The sequence below is a fragment of the Topomyia yanbarensis genome, chromosome 2 (genome assembly GCF_030247195.1).
Source record: "Topomyia yanbarensis strain Yona2022 chromosome 2, ASM3024719v1, whole genome shotgun sequence".
Taxonomy (NCBI): Eukaryota; Metazoa; Arthropoda; class Insecta; order Diptera; family Culicidae; genus Topomyia; species Topomyia yanbarensis.
Window position 1 is genome coordinate 66,606,560 of NC_080671.1, and position 21,879 is coordinate 66,628,438.

Here is a 21,879-nt window from a genome sequence, read left to right on the forward strand (position 1 = left end):
TTGTTTTGGCTGAATATGATATTTTTTTCAATTTGTTAGTTTGTGAACTTTTGAAATTTATAAAAATTGAACATTTTTCAATCACTGATAACTTGGAAACGATTCGATATATGGAAAAAAAAAATATTAAATGCAAAAAGTTGTGTTTTCAAATGAGCTTACGAAAGAATTTACCAAAAACCTTTGTTTTTTGATTGATTGATTTTTTTAAAAGTTGGACTAAATTTTGTTTACTTATTATTTTCTTTAAATATAAGGAATCATGTTGAAAAGCTTGTGTAAAAATTTGGGAGTGGATATCAAAATACTTTGCGAGATATTACAATTATACACTTTAAACAAGGCAATTTCATACTAAACGCCCAGTGATAGGCAAACTATAAGTGAAATATCTCGTAACATACTTTGAGTTTCATTCTGAAAATTTCACATGATCTTCTTAATATACTTATGTTATCAAAAAAATTGTTTTCGGGGCGACTTAAAAAAAATTTGCTTCTAACATTTGGATACTACCAAAAAGTCATTGCACGTCAGATTTACAACTAAAATTTTGGATCTCTCCAACTTTTTTTTTTTTAATTGCCCACCGCACTCCCCCACACCAAAGAACTCATACAAGAGCCCCCTGGTAGTGGACGCAACTTGTCTCAGCCCATGAACAATGGCAACAAAAACAAATAAAACAAACTGAGCTGAGACAGACATTTATTGATGTGCAATTTGTTTAAGATAATTAACTAAAGTGGAATCCCAGTGGAAATAGATTTCCTGTTAAGGGATCCACATTATAAATTAAATTAAAGTTAAATACTGCTGACGGATGTTTACATTAAATTACAAAACAATATCATTAATTAAATATTTCGTTAAGCCTATGTTTAAAGTACTGTTTCAATCTAGCCTTGAAGATGGTACGATTGTCGATTCTCTCAATATTTTGCATTTAGTTAAACTAAAAATTATTGACACGATTTTTTTTGCTTTGGCCGAATTTGATGTTTTTTTCAAGTTATGTGTTTTTGAACTTATTAAAATATTTTTTTAAATCTAATATTTTTTTTAAATTGAACATTTTTCAATCCCTGATAACTCAGAAACTATTAGATTTGTGAAAAAAAGCCTTAAAGAATATATATTGCGTATGCGCTTAATCTCACTGACATTTTTTGTAATATTTGATTTTGTTATCTAATTTATGTATTCTGCAAATATTCGAAGAAAATATTTTTTTTAGGGTTGAGCAGAATTTTTTTTCTAGTTTTTTCAAATAATTTATAATCATATCTAGAAGATTATGTGAAAATGGAACTTCATAGTATTTTATAAGATATTTCAATTATAACAGGCATATCACTGGGCGTTTAGTGTGAAATTGCCTTGTTGGTATGCACTTAATAATTGAAATATCTCTCAAAGTATTTTATCAACTCCCAAATTTTTACACCATTTTTTTTAACTTTTTAATGGAACGAGATAGAAAGAAGGTGTATACGGCAAAGTTGCATTTCAGGTAATTATAAATATATCTTCTGAAGATACCAACTTTGTAAATCCTACAGGTTTTGAAATATGGCTCATTTTTGAAAACATAATCTGTAAGTAAATGTTTTAATTAAAACCTTCTCTATCTCGAAACATACAAGATCTACAAAGTTTGCATCTTCAGGAGATATGTTTAAAATGATAGGACCTACAACTTTCTCGAAGACACCACATTTCTATCTAGCTTTATTAAAAAGTTGATAAAAGCGCCGCCTTAGCGACTGAATACCGAAATAGTATAATTCAACCAAACAAAGCGTTAAATGCGATACAGCAACTCTTCCGAAGATACCATAACTCTATAACGAAATATTTGATTCCACGTTTTTTAACTTTCCGATCACAATGTACCGTTTTTCTTTTAATCCCTTATTGCTCGGTCAACTTTCAATCACACACTTTCTTCAACTTTCTTTTTTCAACTTTCAATCACTGGAAAAAATATGCTTCATAATATACATTTGTGCAAGAAATATATATTAGATAGAAAATAGCCATACATACCAAGTGTATAAGCGGCCCTTATCCTCAGAAACGACTGTTTGGGCCGAAACGTCAACGTACAATGCAATCCAACTAAAAACAGTATTATGTCGAGTTCATCGATATGTGAGCTACAACACAAAATTTAGTGATTGCGAATCGATTGACTACTTTTTCTCAAAACCTCGGAAAACGAACGAGAAAACTTGATTTTCCATAAGACTCAATGTGGGGTTAGCCAATTTTGGACGCCAGCTAGTACTGGTCATTTTTGACTGCTAATAGCAAAAAATCTAAAAATTATTTTCAAAATTCTTAAATGACAGTACACGTGGAGTACTTAGAACTATCAAAAAAAGCAAAAATGTCGATTTCGGAAAAAAATGTGGACGCCAGCCATTCAAATATTGAACAATAAAAATATGGCATGAGCTCACCGGATTTTTTTTAACATCTGGTTTTATTATTTAAACTACGCATTCTGCAAACGTTAGAAGCAAAGCTTGTAAAGTGCTTCGAGATCTATTTTGAAACTTTTTGTTTTTTGAAAATATTTAAAATTACATTGAGAAAATTGTGTAGAAATTTCAGAATGGATCTTGAAAAACTTATATTTATTTATCCCATTCATGCCCATGTTGTTTGTGGACAACAACGTTTTTAAACAGCTATAACTTTTGATTGAGACAAGATTAGCTCACAAAAGCAAGTGGCTAATAAATGTGACTATTGCCTTTCATTTGAGTATTAATAGTTACAGAGATTAGCTCTAGAACTGAAGTTATTGTATTTTTTTCTGATTGAATTCCGATGGAGCAGTGCTGCCAGGGACAGTTTACGTTGACGACGGAAATTTAGTTTTTCATATATCTTCGTTATGTTGTAATATTATTGAAAACTGATCAAACCTATCAATCTAGACTGTCTTTAATTACGTTTTCCACGCAATTGGATCATTGTAAATATTCTAGGAGAATTAATGTGAGCATCGGAAGGTAAAAATTGAACAGCTTCTAGCACTGCGAGGGAAGCAACTATCTTTATGAAAAATAACTTTTCGTGTTTCTTGATCCTAACGTTTTCAAGGAAAAATAGTTTTGAAACCCTACATGCACTAGAAAAAAGTTGGGCATGAAAGGGTTATTAGATATTTCAATTACACTGCCTATCACTGGGCGTATAGTGTAAAATTGCCTTGTTTTAATATTATAATTGCAATGTCACGCAATATTTTAGAGTGGATCTCAATATACCGTTGAGATCCACTCGATAATTTTTGCACAATTTTTTCAACATAATTCTTAATATTTAAAAAAACATGCAGAAACAAATTAGTCCAACTTTTATAAATTCAATCTGTTTATAATATTTGCAGACTACATAAGTTATCTAACAAAAACATTTCCGTGTTTTTTTTCCGGTGAGCTCATACGAAAATGCAACTTTTTTCAATGCATCGAATAGTTTCCGAGTTAGTGATTCAAAACTGTTCAATTTTATAAGCATCAAAAGTTCAAAAATTATTCAGTCAAAACAAAAAAATACGTGTCAATTATTTCATGCTAAAGAATGCAGACTTTTTTTTCAATATTAAAATTTTGGTTATAAATCCGATGTGGAATAACCCGTACATAGCATTTTAATAGGTGTCAAGTAACTCTGATATAACTCACAACATTTGACGTTTCCCAGTCCCTCAATTGGCTGGATCTTTCCGTTGGAAGGAGATTCTTTGTCCTTTCGGATTGCACATAAATGACTCTGTTTATGGATCCGCCCCATTTTGGCCCTTCATAAAGCGTTAATGTGAATGTTGGTAGATAACATAATTTTATCTGTGCTGTTAAAAACATCTTCAGCCACCGGAGTATTCCATGCACTGATGGTGGGTTCCTATATAACCATATTATCATCATCATCATCATCACATTTGACGTTTCTCAGTCCCGACCAGTTATTTTAACCGTACACGTAAGTTCTGTGTCATTTAGTGTCTAGCTAGCGACCCAGTTAGCTGTTAGCAACAGACATGGAGAATTTGAAGCTCAAAAATCTTACTTTAGTTTGTGCAAAATTTACAGGCATTCTGGGCTTAACCCAGATTTAGCTCCTAAGGAAGAATAAGCTTGTGAAGATTCATATACCTACATTGGTTTTCTAATAATATTTTTTTCATTTTTAGTGGAGTTTTCAAGGTTGGTTGTTTGACCAAAAACATCTCATCAGAAAATTGCTCAAAACTTTTTTATTTCATTTTTTATTTTCACTTTTTTATCAATTATTATTATTTGGCGGAATATGTTAGCTATTTATTACACCTTTCAAGCGGTATGTATAAATTGATGTACACGTGATAAAAACGAGCTTTATGGACAGAGAACAAAATACGACCCACAACAGGAAACACTCCTTTACATTTGGGACCATTTGCAACGTTGGGATTAATATGTATTCTATTTAATATTATTTCTTTTCATGTTTTTATGCTGGCCATAATTTACGGGAATGTCAGTGACACGGCAACGAAGCCATCGGACTTCAATGGTGATTTGCAAATAAGTTCGTAAGCTCACGAAGTACAACGTAACCCATGAACCAGTTCACAATACAATCATTGAAATGCATGCAATGATCATTAATTTATGAGCGAGATCATCAAGGCGCGTGTTCCCATGGTTATAAACGAGTTGACAAAGTTCATGAGCCTTAGAAAACATGAGCATTACATTACATTGGTAGTAAAATTCAGACAAGTCGACAAAAAAGGCAAGTCGACGACAATTTGTTCGTAGAATAAGCAAGCTATAATATCGTGTTAATGTTCTGTCTTTGATTACCCCATTTATTCTACTCTGTTGAAATGTTCGCTACTGGTCCAAATAATGGTTGTGGCGCATGAGAAACGTTAAGACATTTTCCAAGAAAAACTCTCATTTCACTGCAAACCATACATTTGTCTGTCATATTCGTGTGTAATTAAGTTTCGAGACTTGATGTTTTCTTTTGACCTTTGTGTTAATGAGTCATTGTGAAAATGATATATTTGAGCATTATGCCTAACCAGTTCAACGATTCCCCAGCGATCAACATGACATTCATCATAATCAACATAAGCCACGACGATGTGAACAGAAGTAGCTATCATTACTAACCATAATGTAACTCCCAACGATCTACAATCGGCGCGGATTTGGGAACGAACGATGAAATGCTGGGCCTGATGATTGATAGGTGGTCTTCACGGCACGCGACCCGGTAGTGAGTGGATAAATACTTTGTAATACTCAATTTGCCAGCTATTTTGACGGCAACATTTAGTTACGCTGTCGGCTTCTGCTCTTTCCAACGATTTATTAGCTTCATCACCCCCATAACGATTCTCGCTCAGAGCCTGCCTAATCTGAAGAGCAGTGCTCAAGCATTAACAAAGTGAATTGTTGGTGTGCAGTCATGTCTGCTGGATGAGATTTGGCTTTAAGAAGCTTATGATAAATGGCGAATGGTATGATGGTGTGCCGCAGAAATCATTCAACAATTGTCATTTGATGTAGGGTGTAGCATTATTTTTTCAATTCAATCTTGATGTGGATTAATGAAAATTAAGTCATAATTTTTTACATAATGATCAAGGGTTGAATCATTTTTTAGGAAAGTTGTTTAATATAACTGGAGCGATTAAATGTTTCCGTTCTCATGCTCACATCAACCTTATTGAGCAGGCTGTTTATTCACTCATCAATCATCTTCGTTTAATTGGTTTATTACACATTAAAATATTAATGTTACGGTTGACGTAAACTAGGGTTGCCGGATTAGACAAATAAAAACTCTGGATAGTCGCAAAGGGACTCTCATTCCGATGCAAACTCAAAACAGCATTTAACAGGAAAGTGTTCGTAAAATCCATGCATATTTTTTGTTATACGTGCTACATTTATGCATACTTTATGTAACCATATTATCATATTTGTTTAATGTTTGTATTCCATATGCCAAAATAGTCTTAATTTTTTATTCTATTCTATTCTAACCCTTACACAAACAGTATTGAAAAGCATCCTGGAAAACACTGATGCTATTCTTTAGTGTTTTTCTCGTCAATATTAATATTTGAAGCAATCTTAAAACGGTCAGACCCACTGTGGGTTTGAAGATGTTTCAAAATTATACGGCAATTAAATTATTATCACTCTAACGAATCGTGTTTAATCTTGAAGAAGTAAGAAACGAGGACTATCGTACCGACCGTTTCAGTTTAAAGGGAATATGATAAATCGTTGGGAATGGCTTGACTAAGAAGATTAATATCACTCCTTTGGTCCTTTGGGAAGGGACAGACCTATTTACACCTTGCCCTGGCTAATGAGCTTTGGTCAAAACGCCTTTCCCCCTTTCTGAGAAAAGAAATTAATTTGAGGAAGAAAAATTAAATTAAAAACACTCGACCGGAGAAAAACGCAGTATGGCTCCGGAGCAGATCAGGGAGCTAACACTTGTGACTGCTAGATTATTTTTTATTTTTAAAATTTCAAACACTAAACGAAAACCAAAAAATCCTCATCTTGGAACACTCCCAAAAATTCTCTAAAAAAACTGACACCAGCTAAAAAAATAGTTGCATCCATCCTTGGTCAAATCGTTATAACTATATCCGAGAAACCGATGAGACTGCTGCTCTGAATTTGGATACCTTCGACGGAGCTTCTGGAACCATCGATGGTAGCCAATACATATTCTAGAAAAGCATTCACCCCTTTACGTTGATCACAGTATACGTTGAAATTGCGGGATTTTTGGTGTGATCTTACTCATCATCCTCTAATTTCGGAACCGGAAGTTAATTCTATTAGAATCTCAGCAGCAGCCGATGGGAACGTGGGAGCTTTCATCCGAAACCAAGCCTGTGAAAAGGGGTTCAGCAATCTCTGGGAAAATGAGGTGACATTTTTGGTCACATACACACACGGACGTCCATGAACGTAGGTTTATACACACATATTTTCCGTACTTGATGAACTGAACTCGAATGGCATATGACACCCCGCTCTGCGGGTTACGGTCAAATATCCGATTTTCAGAGCAGCAATTGCAACACCTTTCAAAAATGCAAATCAACAGAATAGAAAAGATGCGATACTTTAGCTGAAGGGTGCATGTAGCACTTGTAGGAGTCAGCAACCACGCTATCGTTGGCTAGGATTTCCTTTTTCACACAGGCGTAAACTGCGACACGGCTGCTAAACGGTTATGGTTCGGCGGCTCCTGACCTTACACAAGTGATCCAAAGATTGTACCTAACTGTCGGACGAGAGCAAATGCTACGGTCTTCTCCGAAAAATCAACCTTTTCCACGAAATCACTATATGTCAGGACGAGAGTAATGGAAGCGAAAAAACAACACCTGCTTTGACGAAGTTTGCTGCGGTCAATCCCATCTGCCAAAAGTTTCTTAATGGATTAAAAATATTCAGAAATATTTTGATTCTCCTGTTTCTATTTCGGAATTGAGACAAGACAGAAGATGCCATTGAAACAAACTGCCAAACCATACAACTCATTGGTTGAGTGTTGCAGATCCTGCTGTCTTAGCATCTTTCTCGATGAACGGAAGTCAAGTAACGATACGAGGTGAGAGCCGTCATCATCGCCGTTAAGCAGCTTTTACGATGAAAGTTGTTTCTTCTAGAGCCTTCGTTCAAGGGTTTCGATGTCAATCAGCTAACCTCTATTGGGATACGCTGGAAGATTCAAAGAATCACACCACGGAAGATTCCTGACGACAAGTTGAATGAACCTCTTTTGAACTGGCCGGATTTTTAGGTTTGGTGCCCAACCGACCGATGATTTTTTTTAATATTGGACGTACGGCTGACTTTAGACAGAATGGATTTCTTGCGTTCCTTTGCTATTTTTGAGAAGCCGAGCTGTCGACTAGCCTTAGCAAAAAAACGATGCCTAGTTAGCGTGGAAACAGAATTTTGGATCTTTGTCAGTCATGTGATCCACCCTATTCAAAACAGTATAATTGATATGGTAGTCGAATGTCATCGGGTCCTTGGGACGATGAAAACTTATTACGAGATGCTGAGTAGCCTATTCTGTTGACACCCTAGAAAAATCTCAAGGGCTCAAACAGCACACAACCCACTAAAGAGGCAACGAATACACCCAAAACAAAAATCTCTTGCAATAATTGAAAGTGAGAAGCACTTGCAAATAATGTTAGCATCTCTTACAACTTTGCACTTAAAGCTCCTTGCAATTTTGCAGTTATATAAAATCAGTTAATCTCCTGCTATACCTACATGCGTTTCTTCAACACAAACTATCAAAGGATTGCCACAACATTCACGTGCCTATGTTGGTTGTTATCAAGATGAAGAGAAAGAAAGGTGGGAACATTTGACACTTTTGACTGTATTAGTTTTACACTTGTAATTAAACATGGCGTCCGGAATGTTCAATTTGTTTTGGAATTCAAAGATGTCCTGAAAACAAAAAAAGAATATTCTGGTCCAGTATATAAAAGCGTAATTGGAAATAGTAAAGTGAAATAAGGTCATATGTCAAGCCCCTTAAACAGAGAGCGATAGAGAGAGAATGCGATTCACGAATGAGACAAGTAGATATTTGAAAGTATTCATTTGCATTGATGTAAATAGTGTAAAGTGTTTAGACTGTGTCGATAGCACAAAAGCCGTGCATTCAGTTGATCACAATGTAGTCTCTTTCCAGTCATCCGTTAAGCTGGCGAAAGGTTGCGATCGGAATTCTCATTACGGAGAGATGGATGAATGAGTACTATGCAAACCAATACTATGAAAAAGTAATAGCTCAAACTATCAAGATAAGTACTAAAATTCTTGAAAAAGCATTGAAAGTGTCACTGGACATAAAGCCTGCTTTTGATGCATGGACATGCTTGAAATTTCAATTTTTTGTGAATAAATATAGTTCTAGCTACATTGATCATGGGAAAGGTACCTTGAGGGTTTCAATACAACTCAGTGTCAATTTTTGTTACACAGAAACGAGTATGAGAAAAATGTAGTCAGATCAACTATTTGTCCAATGCATAAACTATGATTGCAATCCTCGCCAATTTACTTGTACAATACGGATAACTCAAACGAAAAGTGTACTGAATTATCCACCGCCTCTCTACTAATTGTGACTGCCACTGAAGCATCAATTGAAGTGTGCTTAGTATAGGGCTAAAATTTCACTATAAGTTTGAAGAAACATTGTACTTGCATTCCCATCGAGAGTTCAGAGATCTTTGAAAGGATTTTTCCCGATTCTGTTTCGTGGATATTTTTGAGCTTCGATCCGATATTTTTCATAAAAGTTCATACCAATACAATGAATATGCATTTTCAATAATATCATCACAAAAAAGATGTTCTTAGTTTTCACATAACAGTTTGAGCATATGATTCATTCAAAATTCAATAGAGATACAAAGAGTTTAAATAACGCACGTGGAATGTCTCTTTTCATATCAGTATTGTATATATATATATATATATATATATATATATATATATATATATATATATATATATATATATATATATATATATATATATATATATATATATATATATATATATATATATATATATATATATATATATATATATATATATATATATATATATATATATATATATATATATATATATATATATATATATATATATATATATATCATTCCATGCGAAGTGGTCAAGGCACGTGTAATCGACCTTCACGGATTTGTACCAAATTTGAAGAAATTGTTCATCTAGGGCTAATATATAAAACCCCGGGTCATGGGAGCACCCTCCGTTTTGATGAATTGCCAAAACCCTTGATTTTCTTTCGATCATATCTCTGGTTCCATTTACCCTAGAATCAAACCGCTAGATGGCTTTTGAGGAAAATTATTCAAAGAGTCTATAAAAAATATAATTTTTTGGCAGCAGTACTGCCAACTATGCGATTTTTTTAGTTAAATATTAACAGTTGATTTTTCTCTCAATACGTATATTTTAATTTTGAAAAATCTAATGCCATCGTGTTCCTCAGACATTTTTACATGAAAAACACTTATAATCTCAATATAATAGGAGCGGATCCTGAGTTACGCCGTTTTGAAGGGAAAAAATCGCAATTTCCCAATTGAGCGTTGGAAGGTAAAAATTGTACAGCTCCTAGCGCTGCGAGGGAAGTATTTATCTTAACGAAAAAAGCTTTTTCCGATTTCTTCTTTGTAGGGAAAAATAGTTTTGAAACGGGAAAATATTTAAAATAACCCATAAAGAATTGCTAAACGATCCATAAAAAAGTTGTCCATGTTCCATAAAACAAAACTGAAAATCCATAAAACAGTGTGAATGATCCATAAAAAGGGTGATTTGATCCATAGATTATGTAAAATTGAACCATAAAATGGTTGCAAAAGAGCACTAAAATAGTAATAAAAGAGCAATTAAAATCAACTAATGCCCCATAAAAATATTGGAAATGTTCCATAAAATGATACATTTTGCGCCATAAATTAGCTGACATTGATCCATAGAATATTAACAATGTACATTACAACACGTCGATATGTTCCATAATATCGACAAAAATGTTCCACGGTATTACAAAATGGAGCAATAAAATGGCACAAAAAGTTCCATAAATTTGATGAAAATGTTTGCTAAATAATTTTTCTTGGTCCATAGAAGATGTAAAAATGAACATTAGAAATGATTCATATATCGAACGTTAAATTATGGTTCATGGATATGTACAAAACGATCCATAAGAAAAAATCCATTAATATGTGCTTATCACACAATCGTCTGAACTCTCGATCGAAGCAGATCGTTTTCTTGTGCTGTGCATAGAGTGGATCAATATAAATATATACATTGTGAAGGCCAGTCATTGTTTGCGGCAGGCTTTGTTCGCCGGTGCCTAGGTTGGTGAAGTGAATAGTTCAATAACCGGACAAGCCGCTATATAAGCTAAGTATCTTTTTTTTTCTCATTTCCCTTTCCCCCGATCTGTCGCTACTTCTTAGATCCCTTTCCCCTGAATATAAGTTTCATCTCTCGTTTACACCACGTGCTATCCTCGTGCCTAAATGGCCGAGGGCGAAGTAACATTGGATGGGAATGATATTCCCATGGATATACCGGATAAACCCGAAATTACTCCCTCTCCTGATTCCCCCAGTCCTCCTCGTATTAAAACATACCCACCCAGTTCAACTGGGCCCTGGGTGGTCTATTTCCGGCCCATTACGAAATCGCTTAATATTTTAGAGATCTCACGGGAGCTGACTGCTAACTACCCGGCCGTAGCTCAGATAACACGTGTTAGAGCTAATAAGATACGCATATTAGTGAATGACCTCGACCAGGCAAACCAGATTGCTCGCAGCGAGCGCTTTACAAAGCAATTTAAGGTGTATATACCTTGTTTGGCAGTGGAGATCGACGGGGTCGTTGCCGAACCGGGTTTGAAGTGCGAAGACGTGTTGAAGTATGGAGTTGGTTGCTTTAAGGACCCCTCACTTGAACATGTGAAGATTCTGGAATGCAAGCAATTGTATTCAGCAAAAACTGAGAATAATAAGACAACTTATTCATTGTCAGACTCGATTCGGGTGACTTTCTCCGGGTCTTCCCTCCCCAACTATGTCCTCCTGGATAAGGTTCGTCTACCGGTTCGCCTGTTTGTACCGCGGGTAATGAACTGCAGCAATTGCAAGCAGCTGGGCCACACAGCCACCTATTGTGGCAATAAGAAAAGGTGCGGCAAATGCGAGGGAGAACATGAGGATGACGCTTGCAGTGGAGAAACTGAGAAGTGTATTTACTGCGGGAGCCTTCCGCATGATCTTAAATCATGCCCCGCGTACAAACAGCGCGGGGATAAAATTAAGCGCTCCCTTAAGGAACGCTCGAAGCGCTCTTATGCAGAAATTCTTAAGAATGCTTCGCCATCTGTCCCTTCCGAAAATTCCTTTGCTCTTTTGGCTGGCGTTGAGCAAGAATCTGACGACCCACAAGAGGGAACATCTTTGGTTAACCCAGGGGAGTCCAGGAACAGGAAAAATCAAGCTTCCCCTAGATCGCCTCGTAAGGGTGCCAAGGTGTCGTCCACTCAGAGTGCGCCAACTACAATCAATAAATCCAACGGAAGTGATGCACTAAAGCCGAAGCAATTTGCTCCAGGACTTGGAAATTTTAATTCTAACAAGGAGTATCCACCACTTCCAGGGACACCAAAAACCCCAAGTGTTCCCTTTTTTCAAACAAATACTCAGTCCAGTAGCGGACTAATGAAATTTTCTGACATAGTGGACTTAATTTTCACAGCTTTCAATGTTACTGATCCTCTTAAAAGCATTCTGATACATTTTCTCCCTATGGTGCAAACATTTTTGAAACAGTTGACTGCTAAATGGCCCCTCCTTGCAGCGATCGTATCCTTCGATGGCTAAGTCATCAAACGAGGTCACTGATTCGATCACTGTCCTACAGTGGAATTGCAGAAGTATCCTCCCGAAAATCGATTCCTTCAAATTCTTACTAAACAGTTTAAAATGTGATGTTTTCGCATTATGTGAAACTTGGTTAACTTCCGATATAAATCTCAACTTCCACGACTTTAATATAATCCGTCTGGATCGAGAAAACCCTTATGGAGGAGTACTTTTGGGGATCAAAAAGTGCTATTCTTTCAACCGAATTAACCTCCCTTCGACACCAGGCATTGAAATTGTCGCTTGTCAAGTTCTAATCAAAGGTAAAACCTTTGCATTGCTATCTACATTCCTCCTAGAGCCTCGGTAGGGCACCGAACGCTTTGTAATATCATGGAATCCTTACCGGCACCGCGGCTAGTTCTGGGAGACTTTAACTCGCACGGTACGGTATGGGGCTGTCTTCATGATGATAATAGATCAACATTAATCCAAGATCTTTGCGACAATTTCAACATGACCATCTTAAACACGGGAGAAATGACGCGGATTCCTACACCACCAGCACGCGCAAGCGCGTTGGATTTATCGCTATGCTCGACATCGCTACAGTTAGATTGCAGGTGGAAGGTGATCCCTGATCGCCACGGTAGCGATCATTTGCCTATCGTGATTTCAATTGCTAACGGTTCAAGACCATCGGAAACAATCAATGTCTCGTATGACCTCACACGGAACATTGATCGGAAGAGTTACGCGACCGCGATATCCGTTAAAATCGAATCCACTCAAGAACTTCCTCCGGAGGAAGAGTACAGGTTTTTGGCTGGCTTGATTCTCGACAGTGCGAATCAAGCTCAGACTAAACCAGTACCCAGCGCGAATACCCATGGACGGTCTCCCACCCTGTGGTGGGATAAAGAGTGCTCAGAGCTGTACGCGGAAAAGTCCACTGCATATAAGGCCTTCCGGGAAGACGGGTTAACCGCTAGCTATCTACAGTACGCGTCGTTAGAAAGGCGAATGAAGAGTCTAATGAAAGCCAAAAAACGCAGTTATTGGCGCCGGTTCGTCGACGGGTTAACGAGAGAAACAGCGATGAGCACTCTTTGGGGTACGGCTCGACGTATGCGTAACCGTAATAGTACCAACGAGAATGTGGAATATTCAAACCGTTGGATATTCGCTTTCGCCAAGAAGATCTGTCCGGACTCTGTCCCGGTACAGAAAACGTGCCGCGCCGCGTCTCCTCACGATACCGCGAACGAAACACCGTTTTCGATGGTGGAGTTCTCACTTGCTCTCTTATCATGCAACAATAACGCCTCAGGGTTAGACAGAATCAAATTCAACTTGCTGAAGAATCTGCCTGACACTGCAAAAAGGCGCTTGTTGAATTTATTTAACAAGTTTCTTGAGGGTAACATTGTCCCTCATGACTGGAGGCAAGTGAAGGTCATCGCCATCCAAAAACCAGGAAAACCAGCCTCCGACCACATCTCGTATCGGCCGATTGCAATGCTGTCCTGTATTCGGAAGTTGTTCGAGAAAATGATCTTGTATCGCCTCGACAATTGGGTTGAAGCAAATGGCTTACTGTCAGATACACAATTTGGCTTCCACAAAGGCAAAGGGACGAACGATTGCCTTGCGTTGCTTTCTACAGAAATCCAAATGGCCTATGCTAACAAAGAGCAGATGGCATCAGTCTTCTTGGATATTAAGGGGGCTTTTGACTCAGTTTCTATTAACATTCTGTCAGAGAAGCTGCACCAGCATGGTCTTTCGCCAATTTTAAATAACTTTTTGCTAAACCTGTTGTCTGAAAAGCACATGCACTTTTCGCATGGCGATTTAACAACATTGCGATTTAGCTACATGGGTCTTCCCCAGGGCTCATGTCTAAGTCCCCTGCTCTACAATTTCTACGTGAATGACATTGACGTTTGTCTTGCCAATTCATGCACGCTAAGGCAACTTGCAGACGACGGGGTGGTCTCTGTTACAGGGCCCAAAGCTGCCGACTTGCAAGGACCATTACAAAATACCTTGGACAATTTGTCTGCTTGGGCTCTTCAGCTGGGTATTGAGTTCTCCACGGAGAAAACTGAGTTGGTTGTTTTGCCTTTCTCATATAGAAAGGTTATGCAATCACTCTGAAAAACGTCAACCTAATCCCGGCCCGGAGGGCCGAGTGTCATATCCCATTCGACTCAGTTCGTCGAGATCGGAAAAAGTCTGTATGTGTGTGTGTATGTGTGTATGTATGTGTGTATGTGTGTGTGTGTGTATGTATGTGCGTATGTGTCAAATAATGTCACTCATTTTTCTCAGAGATGGCTGGACCGATTTGCCCAAACTTAGTCTCAAATGAAAGGTGCAACCTTCCCATCGGCTGCTATTGAATTTTGGATCGATCGGAATTCTGGTTCCGGAATTACGGGTTTCAGAGTGCGGCCACACAGAAATTTCGCATAAAAACTAAAGGAAAAATTAAAAATAGAATTTTTATTTTTGATGCTAAATGTATTCAAGGTGCATAAAACGTCGAGATTTGATGCAAACACGAAAAAAATTTGACGAAGATTCACGTTTTTGGATTTTGCACATTTTTGCCTTTCTCATATAGAAAGGTTATGCAATCACTCTGAAAAACGTCAACCTAATCCCGGATGGTTTACGGAGAGGGGTTACACTCCCCCTCTACTGTTCACTCCCCTCCTTTAAAAATCTCCTTAAATCACCGCTCAGACCACCACCTCATACCCCTCCCTTTCAACCCCATCATCTTTAAACCACCACTATATTACAAAGCATACCAATTTAAGCTGGGGAGTCGTTCATTCATGGGACTTTCGCCCTCCTCACATACCCATCCCCGCATGACAAAATGAGTTAGCAAGCAGATAACATTGATCTAATGCTGATTAGGCTAATGGAGTATGATATTTTTTTGTTTCAAGTGTTTCACCGTCGACACGTAGCTCATCAAGTTCGTGGCTGGCATGCCATTGTGTATAAGTACAAAGTGTACTAAGAATGTAATGGACATTTCCACGATTATGTTGAACATAAAAAGCCTCCGTGCCATAGTTTAGAGAAATGAGAAAGGCACAATTGCACCGCTAGGTGGATTAAAACAGGTTTTTTCTAGGAAGCGTGAGCCGGCGCAACTCCAGCTTCTATTAATGGGTGTAACGATCAATCAGGTTTTCACATTTAAATATCTCGGGGTATGGTTCGACTCTAAAGGTACCTGGGGATGTCACATTAGGTATCTGAAACAGAAATGCCAACAAAGGATCAATTTTCTCCGAACAATAACTGGAACATGGTGGGGTGCCCACCCAGGAGACTTGATCAGGTTATACCAAACAACGATATTGTCGGTGATGGAGTACGGGTGTTTCAGTTTCCGCTCCGCTGCGAACATACACTTCATCAAACTGGAGAGAATCCAGTATCGTTGCTTGCGCATTGCCTTGGGTTGCATGCACTCGACCCATACGATGAGTCTCGAAGTGCTGACGGGCGTTCTTTCGCTAAAAAATCGATTTTGGGAACTCTCATATCGATTGCTCATCCGATGCGACATTCTGAACCCGTTGGTGATTGAAAACTTCGAGAGGCTCGTCGAGCTTAATTCTCAAACCCGATTTATGGCCTTGTACATCGACTACATGGCACAGAGCATTAACCCTTCTTCATATACTCCCAACCGTGTTCGTTTCCTAGATACTTCTGATTCTACTGTGTTCTTCGACACATCCATGAAGGAAGAGATTCGTGGAATCCCGGACCATATACGCCCGCAAGTGATCCCCAATATATTTTATAATAAATTCCGAGAAGTCGACTGTGACAAAATGTTCTACACTGACGGATCAAATCTCGATGGGTCCACTGGCTTCGGTATCTTCAACAATACTATCACCACTTCATTCAAGCTCAATGATCCCGCTTCAGTTTACGTCGCAGAGTTAGCTGCAATTCAGTACACCCTTGGGATCATCGACACTCTGCCCACAGATCACTACTTCATCATTTCGGACAGCCTCAGCTCCATCGAGGCTCTTCGTGCGATGAAGCCCAAAAAGCAATTCCCATATTTCCTGGGGAAGATACGGGAGTCCTTGTGTACGTTATCTGAAAAATCTTATCAAATTACCTTTGTTTGGGTCCCCTCTCATTGCTCTATTCCGGGCAATGAAAAGGCCGACTCATTAGCAAAGGTGGGCGCATTAAATGGTGACATATATGAAAGACCAATCTGCTTCAACGAATTTTTTAGTATTTGTCGTCAGAGGACACTCAGCAGTTGGCAAACCTCGTGGAGCAATGGTGAACTTGGACGATGGCTACATTCCATTATCCCAAAGGTATCAACGAAGCCTTGGTTCAGGGGGATGGATGTGGGTCGGGATTTTATTCGTGTAATGTCCCGACTTATGTCCAACCACTACACCTTGGATGCGCATTTGCGGCGTATTGGGCTTGCGGAGAGTAGTCTGTGCGCTTGTGACGAGGGCTATCACGACATCGAGCACGTTGTCTGGGTATGCGCCGGGTATTTGGACGCCAGGTCTCAGTTAAAGGATTCCCTTCGGGTCCGAAGTAGACCACCCAATGTCCCAGTCCGAGATATGCTGGCAAATCGTGATTTTCCCTATATGTCCCTTATTTATACTTTCATAAAAACGATAAATATCCCAATTTAGCCCCTCTCTTTTTATTTCTCGTTTTAGAAGTTTTCTCCTGCCTTTTGGGACCGATCAGCTCCAGACTGCAACTATGTAACCGCCGTCGCACTTACCACTACGGAAACTGAAGCGAGAGCGACTCGAGGTCCGATGACTTTTGAAGGATTCCCCGCGGGTCCGAAGAATATCATCCGCCAATCCGACCTACTAGACTGAGGCGCTAATTTGTCTCGCTGATCTCCCGTTTGCCCGAAAGTTGCAAGTTTTGCTCTTCTCTCCCGGTCACCATCTACGCTTTCTCTCCCCTGTCCTTGATACAACTGCTTCTACAGCCCCCTCTGAATATCTTGACCAAGCATAAGTCTCCGCTAAAAAAGTTCAAATTTGTATTCTGTATTCCTAGTTTTAAGATAGTTGTAATTTTACCTCTTTGCTAAAACTATTGTCCCCCATCTTGTAAATAGAATTGTATCCCTAGTTTTAAAACACCGGTGAATTTTCTCATAAACATTTGTTCCCCCTTTTGTGTACCAAACTATATTGTTAGTTTTAAGATAACTGTAAATATTTCCTAAAAAACTATTACTATTGAATTCCTTGTTTTAAAATTTTTCATAAAAAAAATCTTTTGCTCCCTCTCTTGTATATAGAATCTTATTTCTAGTCTTAAGATAGCTGTAAAATTTTTCTTTAAAAAAAAAAATATTTCACCATTGTAACCTCCTAGTTTTAAAATATCCAAAATGTAAAAAAAAAATATTTCACCATTGTAACCTCCTAGTTTTAAAATATCCAAAATGTAAAAACAAAAGAATTTGGCACCGCCAAGCTAACGCATTTGTGCCTATCAAATAAACGAAATGAATAAAAAAAATATGTGCTTATGCACTAGAAAAATTAAATTTAATGAATTCATGCGAATATGGTAAACTGAAAAAATAAGTTGTGCTTAATAATACAATTCTACTAGAATATTTTCAATAGTCCTATAACGTGAAAAACGTAATCGAAAACAGTTTGAATTGACAGATTTTATCAGTTTTCAACAATAGTGTAGTATAACGAAGATATCTCAAAGTTTCATTTTTAGTTGTCAACGTAAACTATCCCACAGGAATCCAATTAGATTAATTGCAATAGCTTCAGTTCTTGAGCTAATACTTGTAACTGTTAGTTGTAAATGAAAGGTAATAATCACATTTATAAGCCTTACCTATTTTTTGAGTCAATGTTGTCTAAACCAAAATTTATAGCCTTTTAAAAACGTTGTTGTTTATAATCAACATCGGCATAAATGGGTTAATGTGCTGTTATTAATTACTTTCTTTACTCTAGTCTGTTGAAATGTTCGCTGCTAGTTGCAGATAACGAATGAGGCAAATGACAAACTCTAAGGCATTTCCAAGAAAAACGCTCATTTTACTGTCATAGTGTTGTCTAACTTCGAGACACGATATTTCTTGTATATGTTATCTTTCAACCTTTGTGTTAATGTGCCATTGTGAAAACGATGATATATTTGAGGATTATGCCTAACAAGTTCAATGATTCCCTAGCGATCAACGTGTATCATAATCGGTCCGTAGCTATCTTGATGCTAACCATAATGTAACTGCCAACGTTTACAATCGGCCGCGGATTCGGGAATCGAGGAAATGGTGGGTCTGATGATTGATAGGTCTTCACAGCACGCGAACCAGTAGAGAGTGGATAAATATTTTGTAATAATCACTTTTACCATCTATTTTGACGGCATCATTTAGGCACGCTGTCGGCTTCACCATTTTCAGCGATTTATTAGCTTTATCACCCCCGTAATGATTCTTGCAGGGCCTGCCTAAGCTGAGGAGAAGTGCTCAAGCATTGTTGTGTGAAGGTGTCTGCTTGATGGGATTGGTGCTTAGAGCGGGAGGAGGATGGAAGGTTATTTTGATAAAAAAGAAAGTTTTTTTTTAAATCTGTTTTGGCGATAAAGAGCGGTAGCAATTAAAGCTTTAAAAAATTCAAAATGATTGGTCCAGTAAACATTAAGAGGTCACGATGGGGGTTCTTTGAATAATATTTTTTAATGATGGACCGGCGCCGATGCGTACCCGTGTTCAGCCAAGTCATGTAAAATAATAAAACTTTATGGTCTAATATGCACAAAGGTAATCTATTCAACATGACGTCCGTTTTGTTCTCATCAATCACTCGATTAATCATCGTCAAACTCCATCAACGCTTAACCCGATAACAACAGAAGCAGTTATTTCTCACCTTTCATAGCTGCCGGAAAACAATCATACTCATACTGCTCGGTCGTAAGACCCGTCCCGAGCGTTTCAGTAGGAAGCATATACGACTTGGCTCCCGTCACCATCATCAGCAGCAGGATTGAGGTAGCAAATTTCACTTGAGGACGTTTTATCCGGGTCGAACTGGTTCTGAGTGCCATGCCGATAAATCTGAAAACGGAACAAAAGAGTTGTTTTAGTATGAAGTTGATCCCTTGTTAAGCCGCAACAATCTTGGTCTCAATTAGTAGCAATTAGCTTATCATCATTCGTAACCCAACTTTGTACCGGGAAACAAGTGCTTTTTGTTCTCTCCGGTGTGGTTTAGTTTTTTCGGTGGTACGAAGGTGCTTGCTGTGGCAGAGGCTGCAGTAAAGCATTAGTAATAAACAGTCCCGCGAGTGATAGTTATTACCTACGATATCGGTGCAGTGAAGTTACTAAACAGTTTTCTTGCCTGAAAGACGGCTTTGTTTAGACGAGCTATATCAGCTCTATTGTGTGAAGGTCACGCGGGTGACGGATAAAACAAACGAAGGATCAATTCACCTACCAGCTCGTCAGGAACCAACTGGTGAAGTGTTTTGTTTTTTACTTTTCTTATCGATTTTTTTTCTTTTTATTGCTTTTGATTTTTTATTTTGATTTAAGTTAAACAGTGCGGTCGAGCGTGTTGCTCCCGCAACAAAATGGAACAAACAGAAGGATCACCCTCCGAAGACGAATATTATGGGGAAGAAGAACATATATCTGATACTGAGACAGATAATGTTATGATCGATCCACTTCCCCCCAATGTCTCACAGCCCCCCCGAGTCAAGGTTTACCAGGATGGATCCGCTGGTCCTTGGGTGGTATACTTTCGGCCCAAAAATAAACCGTTAAACAGCATAACTGTTGCACGGGAGCTGACAAAACGTTACTCGGCCGTAACCGAGATTAAAAAGGTTCAGTCAGATAAACTGCGCGTAGTCGTTACTGACTTGAAACAGGCCAATGATATCGTTAGCAATAGCCTCTTTACGCTGGAGTATCGCGTCTACATCCCTTCTCGTGATGTGGAGATCGACGGTGTGGTAAGTGATGCGGGTCTAACTGTCGATGATCTGATGAATGATGGGGCTGGCCGCTTTAAGGACCCTAACCTTCAATCAGTTAAGATTTTGGAGTGCAAGCAATTGCACTCAAAGTCCATCGAAGATGGTAATTACTATCCATCAGACTCGTTTCGCGTAACCTTCGCCGGATCTGCAATTCCGAGCTACGTTGAAGTGGGAGGAGCTCGTCTACCTGTACGCCTGTTTGTACCGCGGGTCATGAATTGTTCCAATTGCAAGCAGCTAGGTCACACGGCCACCTACTGTAGCAACAAGCAACGGTGCGGTAAATGTGGGGAACGCCATGCGGATGATACTTGCAGTAGGCCCGCTGAGAAGTGTGTTTACTGTGGGGAGAATCCGCATGCACTTTTGACATGCCCAACGTACAAACTTCGCGCGGATAAACTGAAGCGATCCGCCAAAGATCGCTCCAGACGCTCTTACGCAGAAATGCTTAAAAGAGCTGTTCCACTTATCTCCGAAAACCCATTCGCTCTCTTGCCAACTGACGATAACGCCTCTAACGACCCTTGCGAGGGGCATTCTTTGGCTCCGCTTGGAAACTCTAGGAAAAGACCTAATCAAAACTCACCTGAACTTCCTCGTAAGGGTCCTAGGTTGTCCCAAACAAGGGTACAAAATAAAAATAATTCATCAACTGGAAGTGCTGGTACAAATCCGAAGATAATACCTCCTGGTTTTGGGAAATTGAGATACAACCAGGAGTTCCCAGCACTCCCTGGGGCACCAAAAATCCCAAGTGCTCCAATTTTACAGTCAGAAACTCACCCTAAAACGGGATTCCTTAAATTTTCTGACATTGTGGACTGGATATTCACAGCTTTCAACATTACCGATCCTATGAAAAGCTTGCTGGTTGCTATTCTACCAACAGTAAGAACATTTTTAAAACAATTGACTGAACAATGGCCCCTCCTTACAGCGATCGTATCCTTCGATGGCTAACTTATTAGACGGAATCAGGGATCTGATCACTGTTTTACAGTGGAACTGCAGAAGTATTATCCCCAAAATCGATTCATTAAAACACTTGCTAAATTACAATCATTGTGATGCATTTTCCCTATGTGAAACATGGCTAACTTCTAATATAAACCTCAACTTCCACGATTTTAACATTATCCGCTTGGATCGAGAAGACTCATATGGGGGGGTACTTTTAGGGATCAAAAAGTGCTACTCCTTCAATCGAATCAACCTCCCTTCGACGCCAGGCATTGAAGTTGTCGCTTGTCAAACAACAATCAAAGGCAAAGATCTTTGCATTGCTTCTATTTACATTCCTCCTA

General features: G+C 38.5%; 1 protein-coding gene across 4 annotated transcripts in view; it reads right to left on the reverse strand.

Annotated features, from left to right (window-relative positions):
* Positions 1 to 21,879, reverse strand: part of LOC131678253 (uncharacterized) — a 307,356-nt gene that overhangs the window by 127,658 nt on the left and 157,819 nt on the right. For 3 of the 4 annotated variants that reach the window (XR_009303610.1, XM_058958264.1, XM_058958265.1), the window contains one exon: positions 19,453 to 19,640. Coding sequence is in view for 3 of the 4 variants with exons in the window: in XM_058958264.1 (XP_058814247.1) it covers positions 19,453 to 19,630 (178 nt within the window). In the remaining variant the exon portion in view is untranslated. Of the gene's footprint in view, positions 1 to 19,452; positions 19,641 to 19,884; positions 20,647 to 21,879 lie in introns of those variants that run through there. The other variant, XM_058958266.1, reaches the window with a different exon arrangement.